Source organism: Ambystoma mexicanum, chromosome 14, assembly GCF_040938575.1.
Source record: "Ambystoma mexicanum isolate Mex_15411 chromosome 14, UKY_AmexF1_1, whole genome shotgun sequence".
NCBI classification, from domain to species: Eukaryota; Metazoa; Chordata; class Amphibia; order Caudata; family Ambystomatidae; genus Ambystoma; species Ambystoma mexicanum.
Window position 1 is genome coordinate 212,365,360 of NC_090940.1, and position 20,914 is coordinate 212,386,273.

General features: G+C 44.6%; 1 protein-coding gene across 1 annotated transcript in view; it reads right to left on the reverse strand.

Moving 5' to 3' along the window:
* Nucleotides 1-20,914, reverse strand: part of LOC138527633 (galectin-8-like) — a 159,125-nt gene that overhangs the window by 74,184 nt on the left and 64,027 nt on the right. The window contains exon 4 of the mRNA XM_069638971.1: nucleotides 1,133-1,209. Coding sequence (XP_069495072.1) covers nucleotides 1,133-1,209 — 77 coding nt within the window. The remainder of the gene's footprint in view (nucleotides 1-1,132; nucleotides 1,210-20,914) is intronic.

The window sequence follows — 20,914 nt, forward strand, 5'->3', positions numbered from 1 at the left end:
TGTTCGCTGCCAAAAAGTTCTGCTACCTTCCCCGTGCCAGGGATGCCCATATAGGATGGAGGAAAGGGGACAGGCCATAGGAGTACTATCAATGCCAGTAATGGTCACTGTAGATCATTTCCATGAAGCTGTGGCCACAATATATCTATGCCAATAAGTGACAGCCTTGTCACAGTAAATAACTTTCATGAAGCCTTGCCTCACCTCCCCCAACATACAAACACATGCTCACACTGCATTCAGGCACGCACTCATACACCCCACGATCAATCAGACGCGTGCAAACACACACACGCATACAAACTGCACAGCATTTTATTTAAACACGCATGCATGCTTACAGCACAAACAATATTCTTTAAAGATCAGACCTTAAGGTCTTGTGCAGTGCTGAGTCTTCTCTTCAAGAGGGAGTGGGTGGGGACATATTGATGTAGTGCCGGCATGCCCAGAAGGATTTGAAAACGTGGGGCATATGGGGCACGCAGTCGGCTAATCTCAACCTGCTTTCTAAGCAGTCTTCGGTCCATCTTGTGCACCATGCTGTACTCTCCGGTGCACTTCCACTCTTTTTTAAAAACTTAAATTAAGTGCAAACATTAAGTGCTCTGCTCAAGGGAGATGAGTGCCAGCCCTAAGGGAGGCGGGGGAGAGTGCAACGGGCAACAAGGATGAGCCTAGGTGGTCGACTGCCCTACTGTGCCTCACCTTAGCTACACCACTGGGTCTAGAATTTAGATTCCTAGGATATAATTCATAAAACACATACCGTATAGACACTTTGAACATTATGTAAACCTTGCATGTTAAAAAGAACCTAGGCTGAGCAAATCTTAACCATGTACAATTTAAAATGCAAACAACATTCACGGAAACAGAACTTCAAAATTAAATGAATGACACACATTGCCCTATGAGTTTGTAGCAAAAACATGAAGTGTATAATATACGACGTAGCACAGTGCTAAAATCGCATGCATGATATAAACCTATGCGTGTTCATGTTTCGCTTGATGCTTCAACTTTATCACAGCTACATGGATCCATATGATATGCACAGATAAACAACACATTTCTCATTAGAAAATAAGCAACCCTTCCAAATAGCCCTTCTTCAAATGTGTTTACATACTGTTTGCAGTCAGCCGGTATTTCTATCTGCACTGTTATTAGAGTGTGAGGTTTTAAGCCATCAATGAAGGGCATGACCTGTCAAGACAAAAACATTTGATTAATAAATGCATTTATTAACAAGCTAATAAGACCACTTAGAAAGACATGTACAGCGCACGTACCACGGTTCAATGAAGATGTCATACCTAACCTTCAATAAATTAATGGCATGTCATGAAGTACACATACAGCAATTGCTATGCACCTCACAGAGCTAAAAAGAAAGGTGCAGGGCAGTCTTTTTCACATGCTCGTAACTCACCATTTTATGGCCGAGTGATGTGCGCAGAGACGCGCCTCCGACCTAACAGCTGCCATTTGGGATCATATTCTGTTGCAGCAACTCAATAATCCAAGGATAAAACACAAAAGGAACAAGCATTGGCAATGCCAACAGTTTTGGCGTTTACTGTGCTTATTTGCATTTTACATTTATAGGTACCAGGGTGCAAGAAGGAGGGTGCAGAGTTTAAAAGGAGGATGCGATACGGGGTGCGGATGTGCAAGAGAATGAGCAGGAAGAATAATACAACAATAGCCTAATATGTGCATTCAAGCACGTGCCAATTCCCAACATGACCCTACAAATAAATAAAATGTAAAAAATTCCAGGGCTATGGTGAGGTATTTTTTCGGGATGCGAGCTCTGAGGGTGACATTTCGTCCAGCGCAAATAACTACCACACTTCGGTCCCCACTTGCCCCCAACCCACCTGGGACTCCCATCTGCGATAGATCATGGAGAAGAGGAGAGCCTTCAAAGAAGCGCAATCAATAGTTAAAGAGAAAAACATCCATGTTATTTTGAACAAAAGGAGACCAGGAGTACGGAAGACCCTTTTGAGGCAGTTCAGTGGCTCAGAATATAAGATCAATTTGGACAAAATCGGAGGCAATACCGGCCTCGACAACGTGCTCCAGCGCTTGTGTCGAGAGCTTCGGATTTCGATGGTGTCCACAGAAAATAAAATATTTGGGAGTCTAGTTAACGAATGAGGTACGTCGAATGGTGGATGTTAACATGAAGAGCGTGATCTCGAAATTGAAGGCTGAATTGGCGAGATGGACAGAACTGAGGTTATCCCTCTGAGGGAAAGTCAATGACATCAAAATGTCATCTGCGCCCCGAATCAATTATGCCTTTAGTATGCTACCACTGGATATAAGAAAGAAAGACTTCTAGGCGGGATAGAATGGATCGGAGACCTGATGAAAGACAATAAATGGATTCCGTTTAACACTTTGGTTGCCATCGAGAAGCTACGAGGATGCGCTTATAGTGAATACTGCAAATTAAGATTGGCATTTGGCAAACTCAATGTATCGGGTGATGATGTCCTACGAGGACATCTGAAGACCCTGAAATCGAAACGACATTGTGCATCTAGAATGTACAAATTCTTGATGAATTTTAGGCACCCAAACGAGCAACTTCTCAAGACTTGGGCTGAATGCTTGGGCATAGAGATGACAACGGGGAAGTGGGAGAACATATGTAGAAATGTTGCACTGACTTCATCGAGTGTTGGAGAGAGAGTCAGGTCAAAATATTGATACTGATTTATGCTGGGGCTGTGGGTACAGGGAGGGATCATTTGATCACATGATCTGGGAGTGCTCAAAAGTGAGATTATGTTGACTGGAGGTGACAAGAACAATGAATAGAGTCTTCATAACAGACATTGATTTTGACTTCCAAACTGTGATCTTGGGGGATGACATCCTCTTGGAAGAATTGAGCCACCCACAGAGGGGCCGGTTCTTTAGGACTGCACTGTCGGCAAAGAAAATAATAATTCTAAGGGACTGGCACACTGTCACTGCTCCATGCCTATATGCCTGGATTGAGGACTTACGTAAAATGTCTCTGATGGAGAAGGTCATTTTGGGTAAAAGAAAGAAAATGAACCTAAATGATGGAATATGGGGGAGGTTTGTCGATGGGTTTGTGCTTAGCCGCCTGACACTGTTTATACTTGTATTATATTGTATTCCTATATATTGTGGTGCATTAGTTGTATTGCATTTTGAAAACAAATAAAAATGTGAATACAAAAAAAAAATCATTATAAAAAAACCTGTTAAGATGAACGGCGTAGTTGGCCCCAAAGACGAGTCTTCAAGTACAAGATTTTAGCACAGGGATCATATGTACTGCTCACAGTCAACATTGCGAAACTGCTAAAACAAGATACATGCTTTATAAAAACACTGAAATAGGTGTATACACATATCCGGGAGATGCGCCAAGAGCAGCAGGAAAAATGTGATGTCTTTGATAAATATTTGCCTTCTTCCACTATAGAGCGGTGAGGGACTGCTCCAAAGGCCTAATAACGGTCTACCCTTGAAGGTTACAACCTCCTAAACTTGCAAAGAGGTCCCAAAACATGGAACGCATTTGGTTTGTTTGGTCCACGGTCACTTACGAGCACTGCAGCTCTCGCCTGATAAGCCCAAGTCAACCTGGACAAGGCGTGCAAGCTCCTCATAGGCTTACCAAATACGTAGTTGTTTTTTTTTTGCAATATATCGCTCAATATTGGATAACCAGTTTCCATGCACTTGTGGTGTTGGAGGGTGATGTGAGCCGAGATGTAGTGAGGTAAAATCTACAAAAAGACTGCAATCTCTTAATTCTAGCAGCGCCCGATCGCATCTCCAGCTGTAATACACATGTAGATGGCAGTGTGTACGACCCCCACTCTAACCGTTAGCCATTAACTGTATCATGTATCAATTGTACCTGAAGTTATCCAGCCGACAGAACTGTTGGTCGTCACTTTACCCAAAGCCTGTGGCCCTCATGTGAACCTTGGTTCTTCCGGTCACCAGCCAGACACCCTCAGTGTTATCCTCCAAACGTCTCTTTGGCAGCTGGCGGTCCATTGAATGCCCTGCATCATTCCTGTCTGTGAGGGTTCGGGGTGGGGGTTAAGTGAGAGCTGCGCCCTGTGTATTGGAGCCGCCCACCACGATGGATGGCTTCATGAAGTCTATGTGGCTGGGAAAACTCATACACTCCACGCTCCTGGCATCATATTTTCAATAAGTTCAAAAACACACAAAAACATGAACATTCGTATGACATGCGCACACTCCCACAACTTTGCAGAACTCGGGGAGGACCATTTTATAGTGCGATGCTTGTGAAATCAAGACGCCAGGCAACGTTTCCTAGATAAAATTGCCGTAACGAGAGTTTACAGAAGTTACACGTTGTTGCCCACAGCAATGCACTAATATACAAAGGACACTTATGATGGAAAAGCAAAAACTACAACTGCTAGAATGCAAACAAACATGCACCACCCATTGCTGTACTGTATCCCAGAGCTTTCAGGTTTTCCGTGGCCATGCATGATGCGGCTATCCTGTCCCGCCTTTTTCTTTGCATTCTGGAGTCTGTACTTTTCATTAGTTTCAAATGTGACAAAAAACTGCAATATCCCAGAACCCAAAGTAACAAAATGTAGTCAAATAAACGTCATGTTCTGACATGCCTCGCGACGGGGGCGCTGTGAAAGTGGGGGGGGGGGTTCAAGAGAACAGAGAAGGGGCATTTGTTCTTACCGAGTGTGTCAAAGCAGAATATAAACTCGACTTTGAACACATGGTCGTCGGCCTTTGACACCCAATGGTGCGTAGTACAGCCAACAACGCCATATTCAGTTGTGCCATAGCTCCCTCCTCCTCTGCCTTCTCCGACCGTCACTGGAACCGGTGGGACGTACACGGCCAACGCGAGACCCAGCGGGACGAGCAAAGCGACTGATTTCGCATGTGCCACAGCACACACAATCTTGCATCTGTTTCACAGGCACACTTGCCTCTGCCCCATTATGCAGCCGGCTTCATGGTCACCAGAAAATGGCTGTCTTGGGGAAACAGGGTAAAGAGTGCAACAAGGGGTGTGGTTAAGGTGCGATTGGCGGGAATGGGAGGAAAATCATATAGATTTGACTTAGAGATGGGCGTTAAATGGGTCAGACACATAGCCAAACAACAAAAGTCCATCCTCAAATGTCATCTGCATTGAAATGCATTAGAGACCCTCTTTCAAAGCCCCTATTTGAAGCTCTTATGTTAAAACTCTTATTTTAATGACAATGGTTTTGGCTTAAAGGTAGCAGTTTTAGCACTACCTAATAGCCAAAACTAAAAAAGAATATGAATTGAATGTTTAATGTCAGAATATTTAAAAATACATCCACAGGATTGGACATTTTCAAAAGGCAATTGTTTACATTGGGATAAATGTATTGCACAAATTCTCAGATGAGCAATCACAGCTAGCATCACTTTACTAATGACTGGAGGGGCCGAGCAGAGATCAAAGGGTAATATCCAGTTTTGAAAATTATTCTGGTCTACTACAAAATTAGAGGAATTTCCTGTATAGTCAGAATATTAGAACATGGAACTAAGCATAATGTATATATATTTGGAGAATATCCAGTCCTTTGTACAGAGACTGTTGTAACAGTTAGAAATGCTGATTTCTTGTGTGGAATGCGCCGACTGAACAAACGTAGATATAGAATGATTTGAAACCCCTTCTTTTTTTTCTGATGACATACATTGCCATAAATGCCCTTCCACAGTTCTTTGTTGTGGGACAGGCTCTATGGGTCACAATTAGCAACTGTAGAAACTTTGTATTTTGGGGAAATCTAGGGCCACTTTTTAGGGCCCCTTCACTTTTTGCTTTTTTCCTTATTTGTATTTTTGGATCACTGACCAATTTTTGGTGGACAGATGTACATCTACTCAAGTCCTTCTGCCACTGCTCCCCTTTTTTGGCTCATTAATATATGGTTCTGGAGCACCCATAATGCTGCCAGTCCCAGGGGTGCTTCCTAGGCACAGCGATTGTGCCCTACAGTGATAATATCACCCTACATTACTATTAGGAACAAATCTGATGACATCTGTCATTTATTGTTGGCTTCACCAAGGGTTCAAACAATTTTACTGCATTATTAGTCTAATGTACCTTTCCGGAAGCCATTGGGTTACATACATATAAAATTATATATATATATATATATATATATATATATATATATATATATATATTCAATGAAGAAACTTTGTTAAAGGAATGTTATGGTTAAGTTGCACTAATAAAAACCTATAAAGTTCACTGAAAAAACTTTGTTAAAGGGACGCTATGGTTAAGTTGCACTAATAAAAACCTATGAAATTCAATGAAAAAACTTTGTTAAAAAACAGCAAAATAAATGTTCCTTTAGGAACCACCTTTCACAGTTAAAAAATAGAACTAAAAATAAAACGTATAGACTGCATCTACTGTACATTTCTCAGTAAAGTACATAAACTCAATAAGATTTTCCAACATTTCCATTAGCATTTTGTGTTATGCTAAAGGGAATATTGTGGCGTTCATCCCCCATTCCAAGGACTGGAACGTTGGATAACGGCCCGGCAGCCCAAGTTATCAGCCCAAGCGAAGCGAGGGTGGATTACCAGGTCTCCGGATCATTATCCCCCATTGTAGCCCCTGTAATGGGGGATGAAGCCATTAGCACCCAAGGTTTCCAAAGCGGGAACCCGGGTTGCTAAAAAAAAAAAAGGATTTTTCTTGCTACACCAGGATGCCTGCGGCGTCCCGGTGTAGGAAGGAAAATCCTTTTCCAAGATGGCCACCATGGAAAGGGAAGGCAGGGCTCCTTACAGGGCCCCTCTTCGTTTTCCATGGCATCCTGCAGTAGGCGAAGAGAGATCCCTATGATCAAAATACAAGCACATTTTCATCCCTTTCAAACCTATCCCACTTTCAAATAACTTTACCACAAAGCCAGTCCCAAGTGGACATGGCGACTTTAACACCATTTATTGTCCCTCGTAGTCATGGCCAGTAGCCAGATTGTCCAGGTCATGAACTTTTTCCATGACCCGGACAATCTGGCCACTGCCCATGGCCACAGACTATACCTCAGTCACCAAAGGTATAGCACTATTTTTTGTACCTACATTATGACACTTGTCAAAAAAATAAAACACGCGTACATTTGCAAAACCATGCTTTAAGGTCCTTGCCAATGCAACTTAGACAAGTTTGCTGGAAATCCACCCATGTTTTATTTTTTCAAAAGTGTCAAGTGCATTCACATACAATAGTCATATAACTTAGCCCCCACTCACAAAATCCATTCAGACTTTACACAAACATTCAAGGTTGCATCTATAATCTTTCTAAAATCTTTTCGCAAACTTTTGTGTAGCTTCTTCAAATTGCACCACATTTATCAGCCTTTACAATATTTTGGGACCCCCCTCTAATTTTGCCCCCTCTTGACAGAATACCACCAAACTATCCAAAGACATTTATATCTAGATCTATAATCTCTGTGCAAACCTTTGTGTAGATTCTCCAAATGGCACCACATTTATAAGCCTTTACAATATTTTGGGTAACTCCCTCTAATTTTGTCCCCTCTTGACAGAATCCCACCTAACTTTGTGAAACCATTCCGTATCAGGTCTAGAATAAGATCTTAAAATGTCATGCAGTTTCATTGAGTGGCGCCAAAGTTATAAGCAATCCAAAAACTGCTCTTCACCAATCCTGTAATGCAGAAATAGGCATGATGCCCCCTGGCATCTGAAGTGTCTGTGAACATCACAGGACGGCACCTGAACATCCAGACTGTTTGCGGACTTGTATGGTGAAAAACACCCGTTTTTTGGCTTCTTTTGGCCATATCCCATCCCATCCTCATCAGCCCTCATCTCCCCAGAGATTGTTTGATAAGTTTGATAAGTGCAATGTTGTTTTTTTATATGTTTTTAATGCGATGTCCGTGGACACCGGTGGCTGTCTGTGAATCCAACCTGGTGGGCGTTTCCAAAAATGTTATGCACTTCACACTTTTCACCACCCAATTAGTGGACGCGTCCTATGTCCGCGGATATCACGTCACCTTCTAAGCCAATTAGAGTCCTGTCCGCTGAGCGAGCAGGGAAATGGGTCCACGGAGCGGAGCCAGATATCACCATTTCTTTTCCCTACATTTTGCCTGTTTTAAAAAAAAACTACTGGACGGATTTTAACCAAATTTACAAAAGCACGCTTTCGGGACCAATCCGCCGCTCCTGCCGCAGATTTGGTGAAAATCCATCCAGCGGTTTGGGCTGTAGGCGAGAGCAAAGTTTTTTCCCATTAAGTGTATGGAAAAATAAAAAATGTGGGACCCCCCTATAACTTTGCCCCCATTGAAGAAACCTCACCAAACTTGCCAAACGAATTCAGAGTGGGCCATATAATTATTTTGCAAAGTTTGGTGAGGATTCGTCCAGGGGGAGCAAAGTTCTAAGCAGCCCAAAAAGTGGTCTTCCTATGGGTTTAGCAACTTAACCATAACTACACGGAGGGTCTTCCTTTGTTCATGTTACCCAAGAGTTAGGCTTGAAATGTTCTGCACACATGAGCTCTTTGTGAGCCCACATGACAGCCTCCATATTGGGTTTTACTAGTTTAGGCCAGTCTAAGTCCCAGGGATCTGCAGTTCACATCCTGTGATGTGGCCTGGGCTGAGTGGCATTTTCAGGCATGACTTCAGGATGGTCTGGCCTCCTTACCTTTTGCACCTAATCTCCCAATATGAATGGTGGTCTTGCTTTGCCCAGCCACTGTGAGTGTGGTAATTAAGGGGAAACCCTGTAGCCAAGATCTCTCTTGCTACTAAAATTTTCCAAAGAGTAGGTTTACTTACCTGCTGGAGGATTTCACGCGGTTTCTGGAATGTAAGGACCAACCTTGACCATAGTGGCTGAATGCTGTGTCCTGGACTGATCTCTGATTTGGATTTTCTGCTTCTGGAAATCCATCCTGTGCCTCCTCTGACATCCTGATGACTCCACTTGTGCACTGGATCAGGCCTTCTGTGCTGGGACAGTCTCTGTGCTGTTCTGGCTCCATCTTTCCATTTTACCACCAAGGTCATTCCACGTTGGGGCTGGAAGTGGTCACTACCTGAAAGGGGGTTGCAACTCCAACATTACGCCCCATCTGTTCTGTAGGACAATCATGGGTCCCCTCTACCGTTTTCTTCATGAGACCATATTCTGTGGCTGGACACCATCTTCTCGGTTCACGAGTCAGCAGATACTGCTTGCCGGGTTCCAACACTGTCCTAGAATCTCCCTTGCCATTGATTTTGCTTCTGGCTCCAGTAGCTCCCTTGCTACAATCAGGGTTCCTAGAGGATTCCTGATTGTATAATCGCTCCCCACCACAAACATATAAACCTCGGTCATCTATACCCTCATTGACCTCAGATTCTCATCTGTGTCCCGCTCTGGTTGCAGTTTTCAGCCTTCAGCCCACATTCTTTCCTCTCCCTCATCGTCACGCTTGGGATTGTGTTGGCTGGATGCTTTGCTTTCGTCCATGATGGCTCTCTCATAACCACTCCTGTAAATACATTACGCAATGCAAGGAACTCACTCCCTGCCCATTCTGCAAAGGCTGTTGCAGAACTATGAGGGTACAAGCTAACCCCATCATAGAACGAGACTCCTCAGGTGGTGATAAGACAGTGCAAGCACTGAAGAGAGGTGCCCAGCAGGTTTTTGGTAGTCGAATGGGCGAGATGGTACGTTAGTTGGCTGTAGTAACCACAGGAATATGATCATGAGGAATAGGCACAGAGAAGGGTAGGCAGCATTAAGGTGGCCATGTGAAACAAGGGCACAGAGTAGGGGTCTAGGAACTAGGCTGCCACATAAGAATGAAAAGTTACAGGGCAGGGAGAAACTGGAAAGGAAGGGAACGGGACGCAGTCCAAAGAAGTCTGGAGCCAAATGTGATAGACAGACCATGATTCAAGGCTTAAGAGAAACAGACCAGAGAGGAGAACAACAGAAAGCCATGGATGAGCGTGGAGACACAGCATCCCCATGTCAAAAAGAAGAGGAAGCACCAAAGGCAGATTCCGGCATCCTGGTTGCCATCAAAACCCTGAAAGCCGTACTACCGTGCATGCATGGAAAGGCGCTAGCAATCCACTGGTTAGTGTAAGGAAAGGCTTGGTATCATTAATGAAGACTGACACAAATGAGACACAGTTCAAGGCTGTTTGGATGAACACCTATCTAACCCTAAATCTAAGGATGGGAGCAAGCTACAACCATCAAAATAAAAATAATACAGTCCTAGTGGTGTCTTGTCAAAATAAAAAGGGCCTATACTAATAAACCTATTGCCAATCTTTACTTCTAAATAATACATGTGGAAAGGGAAAATGTGGTGTAAACAGAAACTCAGTGTTAAACAATAATGTGATCAGAATGGCCTGTGATGGCTCTTGTCTACGTTGCATAGCACGTGGGTAGGTGGAGCACTCGATTCGTGAGTACACTTTGGATCTACGAGCACACCTTGGCAAGCTGGGTTGGACCTTCAAAGCCGGTTTGGCATGTGAGTATTCAAAGTTCGGGGTTGTGACCTCTCGGGTTTCCCTTCCCCCAAGTCCAGGCCAACCTACTGAGGTTTGCACTTGTTCTCGCCGCTCATCACATGCACTTCAAACACTGTCCCTTGTGGATTTCTTCATACAATCTTGCCGCTTGCAACCTTGATTCAAACACAAGCTGGTTTCGTATCAGTCTCTCTGACTCACCGGCTGTGCAGTTTTTATTGGTGCGGCTTTGTTGTAGGAGCCAAGGACAGTACCACAGCGGCAATTGCTCTCCCTAACTGGGTTATCGACACAGGAGATCCCCGGATACCTTCGACGCACAGTGTAGGTTTGTTTAGCTTCAGTTCCCGGTTTTAGGCTTCTTACTTTCCAAGGTTCGTGAAAGTAAAAGTTTCTAGAGGTCAAGGGCAAGTCTCTCCTTGCAACCCTCTCGGTTCTCGGCACCTTTCTTCTTGAGTTAAACTGCTATCTTGGAACTGCTGCTTCCTCGTGTGCTTTTCCTCGCTCAGAGTGTGCTTCATTTTCCACCTTTTATACGTGTGGGGAAGCATGATGGGAGTCAGGTGTGTGCAATGATCAGTAAATGCCCGACCTTGCCTGACCATGGTGTTGGGACATGCCAGGTATACGGCTCTGGTGTTAGACCGTTGTCGCTCACTGTGAACTGTCCGGGAGAAAGTGGTTGTGTCGGGAAAGGTGGGAGGGAAGGGTTGAGCTTCTAGGTATCCTACCTGGTAGGATGGGGAAAAGGTGTTACAGGGAAGGGGATACCACGTCTCACCGGTCGGTGACCCACTTCCATTCCCCAAAGAACCCTCATTCCGGTGATCCTCCCGCACTGGTCCACCCTGAGGAACTGGATCCGGAAAGCGATGGCCGTGTCCTGGCCACCTGAATGACAGATCCCCGGGGACTAGCGGGTGAGACACCTTCAGGTTTCTCACAGTAGGCTTTGTGTATTGTCCATGGCAGCACCATTCTGCTGGTGCGCCCACCATCGCTGAGCCCCACTGCACAGACAGTTTCAGAGCCTCAGAAAAGGCAACAGTTTCCAATGTGGGTAGAACTGCCAGGTTGCGCAACAAGTAAGGTGACTGGGACGCTGCTGAGTGTGTGTCATGCCAGCGGCGTGGCACCTTCACCAGTTTCTCATACTTCTTGGTATATGTGCTTTCTCGATGCTGGGCCAGGAGAGCCCTTTATCCAATCATAACAAATGTACAAATTGAAGCCAATTCACATGCATGAGCTTGCACCCGGCCCAGTCCAGCTGCAGTGACGTGCAACTCCTCTTCCTTTATGTACTTTCTTTCACAACACTAGTGCAAATTGGCATCATTTTAATTCTAGATGGAGGGCATCATTTCCAGCAAGGTTTTATTTTCCAGCAGAAACATATTTTAAGGCCAGTGATTTAGAGTACAGTTCTGTCCTTTACCATCCGCTGTTTAACTGCTCTTCACAGTTGAGTCTGGGCTTGTGCGCATTCGTATTTGCTGAGATCACAATCTTACAAAGGGAACAGCGTCCCCATGCACTGCTAAACATAAGCGCTTACCAGCGCCCCCAAAAAGAATTTTCGGGATAGTTGCTCCCATGAATGGAGTACAGATCAAAATGCAATGCTACAATGCGGCAGTTATAGAAAAGTAGCTATAGAGATGGAGCAACGACACAGGCACTCTCTTGGTGACAGGTGCTATTGGGCACTACAAGTCCCAGCAGTCCGTGAGGTCGGGAGACACAATGGTCTACTGTCGTAATGATGTTTATCCTGCACTCAGGAAATACAGGAAGTTGTCAAAGTTGTAGGGGAGTGCAAGGAAACAGAGAAGGGGGATTTGTTCTTGCCCGTGTGTCAAAGCAGAATGCACACTCATCTTTGTGCACACGTCGCCAGCCTTTGACACCGAACAGGCGGGCAGTACAGTCAACAACGCCTCATTCAGTTGTGCCATAGCCCCCTCTTCTTCCGCCGTCTTCAACCGCCACTGGAACTGGTGGGACACACAAGGCCAACGCAAGACTCAGCCGGGAGGAGGAAACTGTGGGATGGGCACACACAATCTTGCATCTGTTACACAGGCACCTTTGCCTCTGCCCCCCTTAGGCACCTGGGTCACAGAGAAAATGGCTGCCTTGGAGAAACATGATAAAGAGTGCAAAGAGGGGTGTGGCTTAAGGTGAGATGGGTGGGAATGGGAGGAAAATCATATAGATTTGACTAAGAGATGGGCGTTAAATGGGTCAGACTCATAGCCAAACACAAATGGATGGCAAGCACTAACCGCTATTTGAAAGTAATGCTACTGTATTTATTTTCTGTACAAATCATGTCTGCAGATTGAAATTACACTTTGGAGGTAATTTTACGTTTGGCGGCCACTGCCTAAAGAGGAATGCATCCTCTTACAAATACTAACCTGCGGCCCTCTCCATGGAATTTTAACAGTTTTTTGCACGGGGTGTAAAAACAACACAGGTAGGCTGTTCCAGGTCCCTGTGCCTTTTTTCAGCTGGTGTACAAAACAATTTGCTGTCCACCATGTACGTGCAAGGCTGGCAGCATTAGCATACAGGGCTGTCACAAGGTGTGGTGAGGCAAGGGGCAAAATATTTGGTTAGGCCCCATTACGATTTTTTGCACTGGGTCAGCGGTGGCTCTCCCGCAACAGGAGATGCTAGAAATCTCCCCTTGTCATGATCTCTGCTTCCAAAAGGTCAGGGTTTTCCCAACTCCCTTGGAAGCAGATCCATAACCCAGGTTCCGAGTGCCAACCAGTCCCAATTGGGACCTTTTGGACCCAGTCCTGGCGCCAGTGGCACCAGGCTCATAAATATGCCCAGTCCCAGCGCTGGAAGCGCCGGGCTCATAATGCTTGGGTGGACTTACCTGCAGCAGACCATGCTGCTTACTTGCCTGCCAGTTGAGCCTCTGATCCTCTTCTGTTTGGAACTACTTTTCCTGTTGGGTGGGGCAGGAGCCACTCCCTAGATTCAGAACACTGGAACTCTTCTGGAAAGCAGGAACTCTTTTCTTACCTAGGCGTGGCTGTGGAAGGAGACACCTAAGCACTACAGGAGGCTATTTAAACCACACCCGGTGGATGAATCTTGCTTTGCGTTATTCTGCATCCTCTGCAGCAGAACGCTCATCGTGTCTTCTGCATCGGATCCTGGGCCTAAGGAAAAAGGCTTACCATCCTGAATCCAGTCTTCAGCAACACCTATAAAGACAAGAAAGAACAGGTTAGCATTCCGGCATCTGAAAGACAAAGGCTTACCTACTCTTCGTGCGCTCCGGAGGTCTTCACACTTCATTCCGGCATCTGAAAGACAAAAGCTTACCAACTCTTCGCACGCTCCGGAGGCCTTCGGCGCTGCATCCCGCATCTGAAAGACAAAACAAGGTGCGTTTAAAGACATTGGGGAACTTTAATACTCACGTGCCATTACTCCTTTCCACATCTAACCCAGTGGGTATTCCGGCCCCCTGCAGCCGCTCCAAACTTGTACCTGCAAAATAAAAAGACAGTTAGAGCGCATCGTGAAGCAGGCAACAAGCGCTTACTTACGTGCTTCCAGGCGCTTCTATTCATCACACGGGCTCCATCTCCAAATCACTTCAGCCCGTCATCCGCCATCGCCGGAACCCTGCAAAACAAGAGACATCATTACTAAAGACTTTAAAGACAATAGAATTACTCGAAACTTACCGTTCGTGCAGTAAACGACGGACAGCAGTCCTCTGAAGTCAAGAGGCCTGCGCTACCTATCCAGTGAAGAAACTGGTTACAGCACCCTGCCCCGAGGCAGATGGAGAGCTCGGCATTCACTTACCTAAGGTGAGAGCGTTAACCTTTGGGGGTCTACAGGAGAGGAGAAAAGGAAAGAGATAGGGACACCCCAATAACCCCAGTTCATTAATCCCATATTTTCTATCTGCAGACATCTTACTCTTGAAGTCAGGCATACAGTGCACAGAGGTCCAGCCCAAAGAGCCAACCGGGTGCTACACATCACCTTTGAAGATACGGTAGTCGCCCAGTCAAGACCGGCGCCTCTGCGAGAATCAGATGAGCGTTACACCCCTTGAGTTTGCAAGTGGAGGAACCCAAATTTGGTTGGTTACTACAACTGCAAATCAACTACAGCAGAGTTAGATTTCTCTACTGAAGAAAGGTTTATGCCAGACGAACTTTTGTATAATATGCATAAATATATATAGGATGGCATATGCTGCGCGACACCAGTATTACGGAGCACCCGCTGCCTCCGTGAGCACATTAAAACACACATAGATGATGTACAGTGGAGGCTTGAGAATTTTTGACCAGAAGAGACTTTAATGTTTGCGCCAATTAGACAGGATCGCAGAGCCCAAACCAAACAAGTGGTGGTTGAGAGGATTCCTTACTCCCAAGAACATGTTTGAAACATTGGGTTAAGATGGTGCATTTTACAGCATTTTCTTTGAATAATTGGGTAGAAAGCCATGCAGTTTGCAATTGGTTGTGTATAGTAACACATGGAAAAACCCAATAGTTGCAAGTTACAACCATGCACAAGAAAATTTTCCAATGCATTTCATACTGCCTTTTCCGACAACATATGCCAGTATAAAAATATATTCATGCTGGCTGTTCCCATGTATATCCAAAAGAAGTTCAATTATCTAAAAAGTGTCTAGAGTTAGGGTATCTCATTTTACAATTACAATGATACTGAAATGTATATGTATCTTGTTCACAAAGTATAGCAAATTGTATTAATCACACAACATCATGTTTCATACAAAACAATCATAAAAATGATCATATAGCATAAAACAAATTACAAAAACAAAAGAGGGAGCAGCTAGATACAATATTCAGTGGGGCTACTAAGAACACTGTGGGCAGCAGTATGCTAAAACACTGAGCAGCAATATACTAAACAATGAGGGCAGCAATATGCTAAAAACACTGTGGACAGCAATATGCAAAACCAAAGTGGGCAGCAATATGTTAAAACACTGTGGGCAGCAATATGCTGAAACACAGTGGGAGCAATATGCAAACAATGTGGGCAGCAATATGCAAAACAATATGCTGAAACACTGGGAAGCAATATGCAAAACAATGTGGGCAGCAATATGCAAACACTGTGGGCAGCAATATCTTGAAACACTGGGCAGCAATATGCAAAACAATGTGGGCAGCAATATACAAGGTACACTGCAGGTAGCAACAAGGAGGGACCCGCTAGATACAATATTCAGTGGGCCGCTAACATACCGAGGTCAGCCCAGTGCATAGTCGGTGCGAGCAGCAGACTGATTGGTGGTGCAGAGGAGATGGCATAGTTGCACATGTGATTTATTGCTTTTCTGACAATTCATTCCTTTTGTGACAGACTGTTTGAATAGTACTCAAGGGGGAGGTTTTTGATAAAATGTGATGCAAATTGTGCAATTAAAAGAATATTTATTCAGCAACAATGGTCAAAATTACTAGCTGCATAGTCAAGTATGTCATTCAACTGGCCGACATAAGACCAAAGAAGTGGCCCACTTTGATACAAAAAACTGGCACACACTAGCATTTTGCGTTTTTGGTTCGGGTATTGCTCTATTGCCCTATAGGCCAGTCCAAGCCGGACCTCAGCTATCAGACTGCAGAACATTTTGATTGTGTAATATCCAATGTTTCCAATTGGGAGTTTTCTGTGAGCCTGTCTTTCCGCGCATAGATGTTGCTAGATTGCATATACAAATATTTTCTGTGGTTATTTTGTACTAGAACTCCCATAAGCCGTAGCTAGCATAACCAACAAAGATGTATCATGGGAATTGTAGTCCAAAACGGAGGGAATCTAAAACTGATTTGAATACCGCAACTAACATTGCCTGTACTCCAGCTGATTGCAATTCAGCTCGCATCCACCAAAGCTGTGCTCCATGTTCTTCCAAGTACCTGTTCCAAGCAGGGGTAACCCAGTCTGCTCATTAATCACTGGGAGTGCCTAGTCCAGATTTCGCTGTCAATGTTTTTCATGTGTTCTTTCTGCTGCTCAATGGATCTCCCAGCTCGAAGCCACACCTGGAATATCTTGAAAAAGTGGGGCGGGGCACTAGTGGAAGGGATCGGCGTCTCCTGCATGCTAATGGAGTGGGGGAAATGAAGAAATCATTTCCAAAAGCTGGAATAAAGGTCCAGCAAGCCATCTGGTAAGCCTGGCATGATGGAATGTGAGTTTCAGCCTATAATATTGGAAAGCTTTAAATAATAGTAAATCAGATAAGAGTCCTGGGATGTATTGCACCTGATGACATCTGCTTGTAAACAGTTTGCCAAGGCCCTGGGGAGAGCAGAAGAGTGTTTTGCACCTAGAGAGAAGCACAACCAGCAGGCGTCACTGGCATTACAGGCCTGTATAAGGAAGTAAGTATTACATGCATTAAGCATGGATTGATTTAACAAGGCACGGGTCACAATTCATTCATCTCAGAATCCCGGATTGAGAGCTGAAAAGGTGATAGACTACTGGCCATTAAAAGAAAAAGTACATACAGTTAACCAAGGGGTTCTCAGCACTCGGGGGAGGGTGCCGCGAGGCCCAGGGGAGTTTGCCCCTCCTGCACCCCCCTCGTGACGGCCCTGTTAGCATACATCCCTATGGATTAGACCTGTTTGTTACAGGTGTGGAAACAGGGAGAAACCACAGAGATGTCGGCATTTACAGCCACGTGAACTTTTTATGCAAGCAGAGATTCTGGCGTATTTGCAGCACAGGGCTGGTGGAAGAATCGGGAGTGGACTTTCTGCTCCATCCCCCAGATCCGTGCAGTAAATGAATTGAAATAGCATCAATTGCAATTTTTTGCAGGGCTTTTGTCTGCACTATGAAATTTTAGTGTTTGGAAGTGCAACTCACATGATCTCTAGCCAGCATAGTCATAAGTGAGGGATAATGTCATAGTTCAAAACATTTGCATAGCCGCTGGTTTAGCAGAGAATTCGATACACTGCAGCGCTGGTCAATGGGACGGCTCTTGCCGGGTGTGAGATCCAGCATTAAATGTCTCCCAGGATCTTCAACCCGGCCTGCCTTAGCCCTGAAAAGGCTTTATCGATCCCCCAGCTTCGGCGAGGGATGAGTTCCCTCATTAACACAGAAAGCACCAGATAGCTGCTTAGTTCTATGCGCTCCTCCAGGCCAATTCAATTATACCACACAAAACAGTTTTTTAAACTAACTACATTATTTTCAGATGCTCATTTTTAATGCACCAAAAAGTGTTTATTTTTGAAATATTTTAACATTTTCATATATGAACCCTCCATTTGTCAAACACTGAAACATAAACAGGTAACCTTTTCACGACCTGCATTTTGTTATAAGTCTTGGAAGTACGGTTATTTTTCCCTGATTGTGGCCATGTGCTGCTTTTCAGGGCACAAGTAAAAGATACATTTGGTTGGTCAGTGTTGCTTATTTAAGAGGGCAGAGGCAACACCCCTTAGTTGGCAAGCAAGCTTGCTCAAGTGGTTTGCTACCAGGATTTGGTTCCCAGTGACGTCTCGTTCCCAGTGTTGACGCTTACCCACAAGACCAGATACAATTGTCATCAAAGCACATGTCTCATATTTGGATTTTGTTTTCCAGGGAATATTGCACTATAGATTGATGGCTTTAATAGGTGAGCAGTGAGCACCCTTTATACTTTCACAGCGTAGATATTGGAAAATCTCATCTCTCAGGTTATTTTTCTGGTGATGGGATCCTAAAGCAATTTTAAAGTGGCAATGATGACATATTTTGTGTGCACCATTGCCATGGAAGTGATTTAAAGTGGTTCTGATGTACACTGCAGAGTTTGGAAAGAATTAGCATGAAAGAAATTGCACCATTTTTAAACTGCTATTTTGAAAATGTATTTTGAGCGACGTGCAACTGCCAGCTCTGACCCCTCTATATTCCGCTTCCTCAGAACTCCACCCCTCCCCCAAACTCCACCCCAACCCTTGTGGGACTCCCTCTTTCCATTTGCTCCATTTCCACCTCTGGGCACATGAAGAGTCAGGATTTTGTTGGATGTGGTGTGGGCAAGCCATGGAAGATCCTATGGAAGTTCTGTAACCTCTCATGATAAAACAACCACAGTTTAAAATATGCAACATGTTCTTAATGTCAGACAGATAAGGCTTCAAATGTAATCTGTAATGGTGTGCGTGTGTGCGTGCGTGCGTGTAATTCTCTCGTACATTTCTGACTCGGCCATTGGATGATACCTGGATAGCATACAAGCTGCATTGTATGGCTTGTCAGAATCGTATAGAGAAACTACCCAGCAGATAATAAGCTTTCCTATTTCCCATTCATTACGGTCTTTCATAACCTTTTTTTTAAAAAAAAATAATATCTCATTAATTTCCTGCAAAATGACATCATTTTTACCTGACGGACCATAACATGAGCCCCAAAACTGAATCAGAATCAATGCCAGGTTCCTCACCTCTTTACGCTGTGCTTGGGCGCAGCACTTTCGGCGCAGGCCGCATCGCTGCGCACATTGGATAATGCTAGTTGTTTAAATATATTGTCACCGAAGCACAGAAGTTACATTTAAGCAAACACTAGCCGCTCAGTACATGGAGATGTACTTTCACTGCACGCTCCATGCACACATTGTTTCACATGACATATGGGACACAGCCACCTATTTGAGCATGCACATCCATGTAATAAGCTTAAATATAATGTCACACGAAGCACTGCATTTTTCGGTGCTTCGGGAGACAATATATGTAAACACACAGCACCAACAGGCTGCGCCTAAAAGGGACCTGTGCCCATGGTCCCCTGTCAAGACTTCTGCCACTGCAAACACTGGAATGTCCGGCTTCGTCCACACCTATTGCATAGTGCCGGAGGCGTAGCAGGGCAGGGCAGGTGGTCAGAAGTTAGACTTCCCAAACAAAATGGAGTGACTGAAAACTTCAATACAGAAAATATAAATTCATAGAAGGTGAACAAAATAGGTTACAATCTAAGTAGAACAAATTGTTTCAGCCTGAAAGGGGAAATATACACCCGAAGCCTGCCTTTTCGTTGCCATGGCTGTGGGCAAGCAGGCACAGGATTTTGCAGAGCTGGTAGTTGACAGATATGACACTGACACTTGATCCACCATTGAAGCCTAGGGAAAAAAGCCAGGAATACCCTACAAGGATAGGAATCACAGAAGGAATGCCAAATATTAACTAAAGCTGTAGCGTGCAGGGCCACGGTCCAACATGTAAGAGACCAAGATCACCGGAACATCTTCTACGGAAGAGATATACCCAACTGGGATCACAGGGAGGAATTTCAAGAGGATTTGCTTCAAAATGTTGAGCATCCACACCATTACTAAACGATGCCTTGAAATATATGGGATACATTACTCACCATAATCGTATTTCTGATGCTTGTATCTGCTTAGATTGACATGCTGTGCATAGGCCAACATCTAGTGGAAGCTGTAGAGTGTTACAGTTGTTTTCGAAACTCAAAAAGGGACGTCGACAGGGCGTGCCAGAAATACTGTCCCTAGTGTGACGTCCACTGTACCCAGGATCCCTCACGCGTCGAGGTCCCTCAGATTGTTATTTTTCTTACATGAGGAAGCATGAGGTGTAGCATGAGTACAGATGAATCCAAGCAGATACGTATCAGACAAGCTAATACGAATCCATGCACCTTCTCTGTGAGGGGAGGAAGGATGGGTTGCATGTGAATCTAAGCAGATACAAGCATCAGAAATATGATTACGGTGAGTGATGTATCCCTTCTGAGGCTCGTGGAATCTGCTTAGAGCACATGCTGTGCATAGATTAGCTAGCAGTGGAAGAAGAAGGAGGTGGGATGTGAGAAGGTTTATGAGCGAATAAATGTCTTAGAACCGAACCGCTTGTCCCACTTGTGTATCTGTCTTGGAATGGGTGTCAATGCAGTAGTGCTGAGTGAAAGTATGTACAGAGCTCCATGTAGCTGCCTTGCAAATACTGTCTAAGGGGACATTTGCAATGAAAGCCAGAGTGGCTCCAGTACCTCTTGTGGAGTGAGCCCTAGGCGTAAAAGACAGTGGATGCATCTGACTATCCACCAAGAGATGGCATTCTTGGAGACCTTCTCTGCCTGGCGCTATGGAGACAAACAATTGATCTGTTTTTCTTAGCAGTCTGGTCTTGTCTACGTAGTAGAGGACCGCTCTTCTCACATCTGGTGTGTGGAGTTTTACCTCTGCTGAGCTTTTGGGGTCCTGGAAGAAA